General features: G+C 34.4%; 1 protein-coding gene across 1 annotated transcript; it reads right to left on the reverse strand.

The window, feature by feature from the left end:
- Positions 1 to 9,859: 9,859 nt before the first annotated feature.
- LOC115970279 (uncharacterized mitochondrial protein AtMg00810-like) lies at positions 9,860 to 11,140 on the reverse strand. Its single transcript, XM_031089935.1, has one exon. The coding sequence runs from the start codon at positions 11,138 to 11,140 to the stop codon at positions 9,860 to 9,862; it is 1,281 nt and encodes a 426-aa protein (XP_030945795.1).
- Between the last annotated feature and the right edge of the window lie 754 nt (positions 11,141 to 11,894).

Consider the following 11,894-nt stretch of genomic DNA (forward strand, 5'->3'; position numbering starts at 1 on the left):
TTTTTTAAACCATACATTTCTAAAATATGTAAGAGTTTCTCATTATATATATATATATATATATGATTTAGAATTTAATTAGTTTTAGACTCTTTTGTTTTTGCACTTAATAATTCACTTGCCACAAAAATTAAAAATTTAGATGGAGACGCGACGAAAAATTATACTCCAATTTAGAATCTAATTGGATTTGATCTCTTTAATTTTTACACTTAGTAATTTACTTGGCACAAAATTAAAAATCAAATGAGACACGTGACGCAAAATTGAGAATCCAATTAAAATCTATTATGTTATTTCTGGAATGTAGGGTTTAGGGTCATTATTTATTTGATATTAGGTGCATCTAATGCCTTTTAAGTTAAATTAGGGTCATATTATGGTAGGACATTAATTAGGAGCTATTTTAAAATATGTTTTCATGTCAGCCAAGTTTTACAGAGCCTTTAAATAGGCCTCCAAGTTTGTAAATGAATTTTCAATTTAATAAAATTTCGGAGGTCTTGCACCTTATATGAAGGCCTTACATTCCAATTGGTATGAGATCTTTTATAAAACCTTGAGGGATTAAGCTATGCGTCACCCCCTATGTGGACAATATCATGCTCATGATGAGTTGGGGCATGACAACATATAAGTTCTACCCCAACATATTTTATTGTCAGTCAAGAAGATGGAAAGATTTCTTTTTAGGTAAATGATAATTTTCTTTTAAAAAAAAATGTGAGATTGAAAAAATGCACATGGATTCCTTCAATTATTGCAATACATCACGAACCCTTTTCAAAAGAAGAAGTTAATGGATATGGAATATATTTTGTTTTAGATTGTTATATAAGTATAGCATTATATTTTAGGACCATGAGTATGGGATGTGATGCCCCAAATTGATATTATATTAGTAAAATATTTGTTGTGTGGATCTGTGTTGAGCTTTACGTTGGGTACATATTAGGTTGATATGAGCTTTATAAACAATTACAAGAAATTTGAATTGTGACTAAGCTAGTCTTTTTAGGGTATAGTATAAATGTAACTAGCAATATATAAATAATTATAAGAATCTCAATTGTGACTAAACTAGTTCTTTTAAAGTACTTCTTTCCTCCGCTCTCCCTTATCTCCCTCCATCTAAACATAGGGTTAAGGACTAATGTAAATGTAACTAATTTTTTTTTTCCTTGGACAGTTCAATGGAGCATTTCTTTGTTCGGGGACCCTAGACAATTGCCTAGAAGTTGAACCGACCCTCAGGACTTATAGCTGCCCACATGTCAATAACTATAAGATTCACACCTAGTTTGATACTTTGATCTGTTTATTCATCATATAAGAACAAAACGAAAAAGTTCTAAAAATTCCTTTCTATATTTCTTTGTCAACGAGAGAATCCAGGGAGGTTAGATAGGTTCGCTCTACTTTTAAAAGTTATAAGCCAATAATGCTGTGGTTCGGCATGGGCTTTTTTTTTTTTTTTTAGAAACCAGACCTGAAAGGGGCCCAGTAAATAGATTAAATAAACGACTGTATAAAACTACGTAGAGTCACGAAATACAAACGGAGTAATGTCATCAAGGATGGACTCGATCCAAACCTACATCTCATCAATAAACTTAACATGTCTAGTAAGGAAGTGGGCAACAGAGTTGCCTGATCTTTTTAAGAAAAAGCAGACCCGAAGGTCATTTGCAAACACAAGAGAATCATACATGGTTCTGAAATATGACAAATACAAAAGGAGATGACCAGGGCCACCATATTGAACTTTTACTTTCATATTCCGAAACCACTCACAAGTCATTTAATAATTTATCTTTGTTTGTCATCATTTACTTTTATCAAAGGTATAAGGTCATTTATTAAGCAACTTTTTGTTCAAATTTGTTTTGTTTTTGTTGTTTGTTTTTTGTTTTCTCTTTTTTCGTTATATTGAATGACAAGAATTAAAAAGGATTTAATTGTCAGTCTGCATGGCTTTCAAATCAATGGTAAAGTTGGATAAAAATTATATTTTTCGTTGCTTCTTCAAACAGTCTGATCAAATTTTCAATTATCAAACAATTACAATCGCATTTTATTGAGATATTTGCAAATTTAACTTCACATGATTGAGAATAAAAAAAAAAAAAAAAAAATTAAGTAATTAAAAAGCTGGCGAAATGCCCAGTCATGACTCTTGAGGATCTCTTAAGACGTACACTATTTTTTTTTTAATGATGTTGCAAAAGAGAACGAGAATGTCATTGTCATGGCTTGGGAAATATTTATATTTGATTATTTTATCTTTTTCATTGTACAATACCATATTAAATAAATAAAGTTTTCTATTATTTTAGCTCAAAAAAAAAAAAAAAAAAATCAATAGGAAAACAAAATGGATAATGATATATATGTACAAGTGATTATAAAAATACAAATAAAATAAATTTTAATCATCTTACTATTAAAATAATAGACTGGTTTTTTATTTTTATTTTTTATTTTTTTTGAGAAACCAGACTGGTTATTTATAATAACTATACTTCATATTCATATATATTTCACTTAAAATTGATTAGATTCAAACACATACTACACTTTCATTTTAAACTCTCGATTATTTAGCACTAAATATATGTAATTGAAAATTTCATATAAGTACAAAACTTAGGTTTCACTATTTTTCTGATTGTGTGTAATTCCCCCAATCCACACACACTCCAAAATGTCGGCGAGGTGTTTTCAATCCAAAAGATCTTGAGAACTTGAGAACCATTATATCAAAATTTTGAAATTTATGATTATAGATCTTTACCTTACAATATTTGACACTTTCATATAGAATGGAGTAAATGTTAGACAAGGTTGGTTTTTTATTTTATTTTAAATTAATTTATTTTTGGAAGAAAGCTCGAGATTAACAATATCTATCACCTAACATGGTCCGTTTGCTTTCCTCTGTGAAATGACAAGTAAAACTCGACAGAGTAAGGTTTCCACGTCCTAAACTATCATTTGTACACAAACATTATTTTGTTTTGTTTCTTGGGAGTTTGGACTTTGGAATGTAATCTTATCAAAAAATCCAAATTGCTCTTGGACAAAAAATGGCAAAAAAGAATAGAGGCTCTCGTGGATCAATCATCAATCATCTTTTTCTCTTTATAATGACCACTTCGGTTTTCCACTTGTTCCCCATTTATAAAACATGAAGATCAACCTCGATTTTAGTGAGTATCATCTTATAATGTCTCTATGATTGATCATAAATTCAAGATCCTCATGTACATAATGGGAGAGAGATTTTTTTTTTCCTTACAATAAGTTGGGGAGAGAAATTCGAATTTAAGTTCTTATAATATTTCTAAATTATAAGGTTTTTCACTGAGAGAGAGAATTGGGAGTAAAAAATGTGATACATGATACATTATACATAAAAATCACCTTACTTGTACATTAGCTTGATCAATATGATGCACGAGAATATAGATATTGAAGAATCAACCTTTTGTGCATTTTTTTTACATTGATTCCGATTTTGTTAATTTTATGATTCTTAGTTCGATGAGATTCTATAATTCATTCTTTATGCAAATGATGTTAGCTAGATTACGAATATAGAAAAGCAAAGTAATCTTTGAAATAAATAGTGTTTTTTTTAAGAGGAGGGAATTTTAGTATAAATCTGATGGAACAAAGAGTATTAAATACGTTTCTCTAAAAAAAAAAAAAAAAAAGAGTATTAAATACAACTTTTTAGGTTTTTTTTTGGAATGTACTACGAATCAAGAGAGATTTTGAAAAATATAAGGAATGTACTAAGAAATTGCGACTTTAACAGAAACACTATAAAAAAGAGATGCTTGGTTAAACTCATCACTTTACCTTGGTTTACATTCTAGGCGCTAATAAGGTTAAAACTAATTAATGCCTCTTCAAAAATGGTTAATACTTATGTACCCCTCCTTATTTAAGAGTATATTAAGTTCTCCAATTAAATTAAGGGTAAATTACAAATTATACCCTTAAAGTTTGGGGGTGTTTAGATTTTACATTGAATTTTCAGAATTTGGAATTTACTCCTTGAAGTTAGGGGATGCTTGAATTATACATCCTAATGTTTCAGCATTTTATTTTACTTTCTAAATTTTAGGGGTACTTGGATTTTACTCTCTAAAATTTAGAGATGTTTGAATTTTACATCCTAAAGTTTCAGAATTTGAGAGTGTAAAATCAAAACATCCCAAACTTTATGGGATAAAATCAAAATTTTAAAACGTCAGGGTATAAAATTCAAACACTCTCAAATTTCAGGAGATAAATTTCAAATTCTGAAATTTTAGGATATAAAATCCAAATACCCTCAAACTTTAGGGGTGTAATTTGCAATTTACCCTTAAATTAAATATATATTGCTGCATTGAATTTATTTATTCTTCAAAACATAATACTCTTTGTATTTTATTAGTCATTACAACCATGTATTTAAATTTAATTGAAAAATTTAATGCATACCATTTAAAGAATTGTACCTAAATTTTGTCTTAATTAAAAAGATCTTTTTAAAGATATAGTACTTGTTTATAAAGTAGAACAATTCTTAAAGAGGATGCAGACAAGTTGGTTTTCGTAATAGAAATGAAAGAAGAGGTTATACGATATAGTAATGAACCAATAACTCATAAAAGATTTTAAAAATAAAATCCTCATCAATCATAGGCACCACTTGACAAAAGAGACTGATCCATCTATCATTTTCTGTAAAAGAGAGATGCACCAAAGTGGGTTTAAGTGGGAGTGGCACTCAATGATAAAAATGGGAGAGAGATGAGTCCAAAATCCAAGTATAGGAGGAGGAGGAGGAATTAGGTAGCTAATCAAGTAATCATCATCAAGTGGTCTACCCATTTATAATGATATAATCGGTAACAAAACAACGGTTCCGCAATCGCAATGAGTAACAGTAATAAGCACCCCTTTTAGCTTGAAAGAAACATGTGGTCTGGGCCATGACATGTTTTAGTATGACGACTATGGGTGTGTTTGGATAGAACTTATTTTACTGAAATTGAAAACTGAAAATTGAAAACACTGTAGCAAAATAATTTTTAAATGTGTGAATAATACCGTGAGACCCATTTTTAATGAAAAAATTGCTGAAAAGTGTAATTTGTGGGTTCGTGAACAGTATATATGTGCATTGTTTACTGCAAAAAGTCAACATTTGCGGCATTACTCCAAAACAAAACGCGTGAAAAAAAAAAAAAAAAAAAAGAACAAAAACGCAATTCAGAAACGCAACGCAGCTTTAAGTGGAAACCAAACATATAATATATATGCAAGAAAGTATGGCAGAAGATCCGCTTCTACACGATTTGTTAGTTACCATTTTATGGAAAAAGATCAGGTATTCATCATGCCTTTTCATCTATCACTTTTTAACAAAATAAACATTCAAGTTTTTTATTTTATTTTATTTTATTTTTTTGGAAAAATAAGTAGTTGGGTTAATTATTCAATTGAATGATATTGAACGAGTTTTCTATCTCTTATCGAGAAAAAAGTGGACTATTTTTTGGTAAAATTGTGCTCAATTTCATGTCACAATTCCACCAAGATCTCTTCTTTAATTGGGGGAAGCATATGCACAAATCAGACTTATTGTGGAAAACATTGAGAGATAATTTGATTTGGTTAGACAAAGTGCGGTAGGGTTTTATTTTTTATTTTTTATTTTAGGGTACTTCCGAGAACAAGTTCAGCGAAGACGGGATGGAGCCTATAGCTCGAACCCAATTCCCAAGCAATAATGAGAAATGTCCATGTACTCCAAGCAAAGCTAATAGCTTCCGCAAAAAGGTTTCAACAGTTACAAGGTTTGCCGCAACATGGGCCAATAAGCCTAATAGGCAGATCCCACATCTTTTGGGAGGGTCCAATCAGCAACCCAAGCCTGCAAAGGGACCCTACCCTTCACAATTTGAATAAAGGGCGGCAAGGTTTTGAAACAAGGGGAGAGGAAAGTCTTAAGTATGTGATATTCTGTCACACCTTTTGGGCGATGCGTCTGTAGGGAAACGCATACACACCACAAGGGTGAAGGCAAGCCTGCCATGAGGTATGTGATCTGATGTCTCTGTCATGGATGGAGATACCATAGATGATGGAAGGACTCCTTTAAAGAAAAAAAATGACAGCAATTATTTCATTTCATCTAGTCATCTTCCATTTGAATGGTGTATGTACCAAATCAACACATACTCATAACCCAAAGTAAAAAATGGACTCTGACTGCACCATATGCTTCCATGTAACATGTTACTAGGCTAAGTTGAGACGTGCAGAGAATATAATTCTTTACTCTTTTCTATAGGGCCTTGTTTTTTATTTAATCATGGCAAGTTGAGAAGCTAGTAGTAGAAGAGAGCCATAGCATACATGGACATCCAACATAAACTCATTCGAGGCTAGCTAGCAGGCTCTCACTCCTTTCAGTCATTTCAATGATCTCTACTTGATAAAAAATAATCTCCAGGCACAATACTAGTTTCCTTATAACTAGCGTCACCTTTCACAGCATATTCCCTCCTATTCTATTCCACCTCTCCATTTTCATAGTGATGTCAAATAAGGGATGAAGCGAGGACTTGGAGTTTAGGGGGTGGCTCTGCTGCTAGTTGTGTGCAATAGTTTCGGCATTTGACTTTACTATTTTATTACTAAGGATTTTTGTTTAAAACTTTTTAAATGACCAAGTTGTTTATTTTGGATAAAATAGATTGACTGAGCTTAATTTTTTTTTTTTTAACTTTATTATTTGGTAATTTTTGTTGTTGGGCTAATTTTTTTGGACTTATATATTTTGTTTTATATTTAATCTATTAATTTTTATGGCCTTTAAGAAGTGGAAAATGCTAAAACTACAAAATTTTTACAAATTGCTAATGTGGTAAGTGGTTAGTGATAAGTAAAAAGCGATGCAAGCACTATGCGAACAAAAAAAAAAAAAATTTGCTATCTCAATAGTTTGTAAAATGTTGTAAAAAAGTGTGTGACTATAACAATAATAACATTACTCTTAAAAAAATTGATGGCATTATTAGGAGGGCAAAATGTAATTTTATTGAACAAAATTGTTAAAATTAGAACCTATTAATATACTAATATTTTGTGGGTTCCAGTTAGCTTAACTAGTAAAGTCTCTGATGGTTGTATAAAAGATCTGGGGTTCAATCCCCGCTTACATCAAAAACTAATTGGTGTCTTAGTCTGATGATATCATCAGAAGTGGATGCCATAGGTTAAAACTCTCTCTAAAAATATTATATTCTAATATTTTTTTTAAAAAAAAATTAGGGAGGGGGGGGGGGGGCAATTGCCCCCCTAGTCAATATATATATATCCATCCCTTCTCAAATTATCAAGAACTTAAGCTATTTAAGCAAGTGGAATACGAATTTCTTCAATACTAACAATGTTTTGAGCAAAAGTAAATTGCATGAGTAGTACTTTCTGATTTTGATGTAAATTTTCATTATCTTTCTGACATGAAATTGGCTAATCAGTTGCACGTATGCTATGTTTGGAAGTTTGGAGGGAGAGGAGAGTAGAGGGGAGTAAAGAGGAATGACTATCCTCCATCTTGTTTGGATGTTTTTAAAATTAAGAAAGGGAGAGGGAAATAATTAACCTTTTCATAGTTTATAATTTTATTAATATGGTAAGGGTAAATTTGGTAATTTATTTGGTCAAACATTTCTATACCCTTTATCTCCCTATCTGTTCCTACTATGTGCAGAGGGACTCTCCTCCCTTATTAGAAGAGCCATAGAAAACCATCTTTTGAAGGGCGTGGTATCCTGCAATGGAGGGGTTAAGATGTCACACCTCTTTTTTGCGGATGACAGCCTACTATTTTGTGAGGCAACAACAAGGGAATGAAAAAACTTGCTGGATATTCTAGCAATGTATGAGGGTGCCTCCGGACAAGCTATCAATAGGCAGAAAACAACACTCTTTTTCAGCCCCAATACCAACCAAGGAGTGAAGCACGCAATTCGGAATATGTTAGGGGCACAAATCATGACAAACTATGAAAGATACCTTGGGTTACCAATGGTTGGAGGCAAATCAAAGGTGAGCACCTTTAGGGAGATACAAGAGCGGGTAACAAAAAGGGTGATGGGATGGAAAGAGAAGCATATCTCAAAGGCCGGAAGAGAGGTGTTGATCAAAACCGTAGCACAAACAATTCCAACTTACTCCATGAGCATGTTCAAGTTCCCCAAAAAAATTTGTGATGACATCAATTCAGCCTTAGCAAAGTATTGGTGGGGGCAGACTCGAAATGAAAGAAAGATCCATTGGATCAATTGGGGAAAATTATGCAAGCCTAAAGACAAAGAGGGAATGGGCTTTAGGGATATTCATGCCTTTAACCTAGCCATGCTAGCTAAGCAAGCATGGAGGTTGATCCAGGGTGGGCCTTCTCTCTTTGTTAGGGTGTACAAGGCTCGCTATTTCCCTAATAGCTCTTTTATGGATGCTGATCTAGGGGCCAACCCTTCCTTTGTTTAGCGTAGCTTGTTGGAAGCTAGGGATTTGATTAGAGCAGGCACGACATGGATTGTGGGTGATGGGTAGAGCATTAGTGTTACAGATCATAGGTGGTTAACCTACCCATCTCTGTTCAGACTTGATGCTAATACAAACATGAAAGTGGCCGACCTTATTGGCCATCGCATAAGACAATGGAACAGTCCATTACTCCACACTACATTCCTACAATCTACCGCAGAGGATATCCTAAGGATTAAGATTGGTGAGGAGGGTGTTCGAGACACGCTTTGCTGGAAGGAGAATAAGAACGGGTGTTTCTCCGTGAGGACAGCTTACAGAGTAGCACTCCGACTCAAACAAACAGAGAATGTTGAACACTCCACTGCTAGAGAAGACAAAAAGTTCTGGAACAAGATGTGGAAGCTCCCTGTACCCCCAAAGGTTCGAAATTTCATGTGGCAAGCGTGCTCTGATATACTCCCAACATTTGCAAACCTATGCCGAAGGAGAATACCGGTGGATCCTTCTTGCACTATCTGCAGACAACATGATGAAACAGTGGCTCATATTTTATGGGAATGTCCATTAGCGAGGAACGTTTGGGCTATGGTAAAGGGAAAGTTGTAGAAATGTAATTTAGAAGCTCAAAACTTCTACACTCTTACCCGACAAATGGAGGAAAAGCTACCAAAAAAGGAACTGGAGGTTTGGGTAATAGTGTCATGGGCCATCTGGAATGCAAGAAATCGGTTCCACTTTGAAGAAAAGCAAAGCATGCCCAACGATATCCTGCATGGAGCAATAACCCTGCTACAAGAGTACCAGGAACTCTGCAAGACCTCCACTAGCACCTGAGAGTGCACCAAAAGCCCAAAGGGCTATAGTCTTTCTAAGTTTAACAAGTTACATTGCATGTTTATTTATTTACGTGTGGTACTGTATTATACTCAATACTCTCCCTCCAAATCTCTCCAATTTAGGGGAATTAAAAATGAGGGGTTAGAAGGAGTTAGAATCCCTCCAAATTCCTCCCCCTCCTCTCTTAAAAAACATTCAAACAATGTAATTTAACTTACTTACTATGAGAAAAGAAAGAATTGGGAAAAACTGAATTACTTTGATTAATTTACTTTGTGTCCTTATATACATCCCCAGGATCAGCTAGGAACGGAAAACAAAGCATTAAGCTCTGAGCTAAGCTAACAGAAACAGAACAACTAACTAACAACTTCTCTCACGTGTAAGTAACCAACCTACACACGTGTAACAACTAATGGAAGAAAGTAAAACTAAACTACAGGTCGTATATCTATACAGCTACTTAAACGACAAGAGCTTCTAAGATGACTTCTTGAACTTCTGCTATACATGTTGAACCTGGCTTCTTTTGCTCTAAGTGTTTGCTTTGATCTTGATACTCCCCCTCAAGATGGACTGTGGGTTGATAAATTTTGATGAGTCCCATCTTGGATAAAAGTTCTGAAAATTGTTTATGACTCAAAGCCTTAGTAAGCAAATCTGCCAATTGAGATTGAGTTCTAACATGAATGAGTTTGATAACTTTCTCCAACACTTTATTCCTTACAACATGGCAGTCAATTTCTATGTATTTCGTTCGTTCATGGAAAACAGGATTGGAACCTATGTGGAGTGCTGCCTGGCTGTCACAGAACAACAAAGCTTCTTTGTTGTGATTAATCTGAAGATCCTTTAGCAGATAAAGAATCCAAACCACTTCACAAGTTGAAATAGCCATAGCCCGATATTCTGCCTCTGCTGATGATCTGGAAACAGTGGATTGTTTCTTTGATTTCCAAGAAATCAATGAGTCTCCAAGGAATATACAATATCCAGTAACAGATCTTCTGGTATCTGGACATGAAGCCCAGTCAGAATCCGTGAAACCTTTTACATGCAACTCTGAATTTGCTGAGAAGAAAATACCTTTACCCGGTTCATTCTTCAAGTACTGCAAAACTTTAAGTGCTGCTTCAAGGTGTGGTTTTCTTGGTTTAGCCATAAATTGGCTCAGTTTGTGGACTGCAAAGGTGAGGTCAGGTCTAGTGATGCTTAGGTACAGCAACCTTCCCACCAACCTTCTATATTGCCCTGGATCATCAAGTAATAAACCTTCATGCTTGCTGAGCTTCAGACTTTGATCCATAGGAATCTTCACAGGTTTGCACCCAAGAAGCCCTGCATCCTCCAAAATCTCAAGGGCATACTTCCTTTGACATAGGGAAATGCCTTTTTCTGTCCTTGCTACTTCCAAACCAAGAAAGTATCTCAATGCACCTAAATCCTTTAGTTGGAATTTCTGATTCAATATCACCTTAAATTGATCAACTTGCCCCTTATCATTGCTTGCTATGAGAATGTCATCAACATATACTAACAAGGCAATGAATGAATCTCCTTGTTGCCTAGTGAAGAGTGAGTAGTCAGCCTTAGATTGAGTAAACCTAAGTTGAATTAATGTGCTTGAGAACTTAGAAAACCATTGTCTGGAGGCCTGTTTAAGTCCATAAAGTGACTTATTCAATCTACATACAAGCTGTTCTCCATGCTCTCCCTTGCTGTGAAAACCAGGTGGAAAAGCCATGTAGACTTCTTCATGCAAGTCACCATGAAGAAATGCATTATTCACATCAAGTTGGCTAAGGAACTAGCCTTTCACAGCAGCCACTGCAAGCACAACCTTCACAGAAACCATTTTGGCAATAGGGCTGAAGGTTTCAAGGTAATCTAAACCCTCCTTTTGAGTAAAACCCTTTGCAACTAACTGTGCTTTGTATCTTTCAATAGCCCCATCAGCCCTATACTTAATTCTATAAACCCATTTGCAACCTATGGGATGTTTATCATGAGGCAAAGGAGTGACAGTCCAAGTATTATTGGCTTCCAAGGCAGCAATCTCAGCATCCATGGCATTTTGCCACTTAGGATCAGTTGCAGCTTGTGAAAAAGACTTAGGTTCTGTGTTGGTACAAATTGAGCAACAAAAAGATTTGTAGGTAGGAGATAGAGTATCATAAGAAAGATAAGAAGAAAGGGGATGGGAAGTGCCTGACTGAGACTAATTGGAGATGATAGTTGAAGAAATTTGGTTGCAGTGATAAGCCTTAAGGTAAGAAGGAGGTTTAGGCACTCTACAAGACCTTCTAGGAACATCAGTAAGCACAGCTGGAGTAACAGAAATGGCATGATCAGGAACATCAGGAGCAACATGATCAATAATATCAGGAAATACTGGATCATCTGTGTCAAGATCATGATGAAACTGAACAAAAGAATCAGCATGGACAGGTGATATAGGATCAAGCAAGGCATGAGGAATGGAAGGAATACTAGGTAAA

This window comes from Quercus lobata, chromosome 12 (genome assembly GCF_001633185.2).
Source record: "Quercus lobata isolate SW786 chromosome 12, ValleyOak3.0 Primary Assembly, whole genome shotgun sequence".
Taxonomy (NCBI): Eukaryota; Viridiplantae; Streptophyta; class Magnoliopsida; order Fagales; family Fagaceae; genus Quercus; species Quercus lobata.

Excerpts from the sequence above, each read along its gene's own strand:
- LOC115970279 (XM_031089935.1), bottom strand. The coding sequence starts at position 11,140 with ATGGCTTTTCCACCTGGTTTTCACAGCAAGGGAGAGCATGGAGAACAG.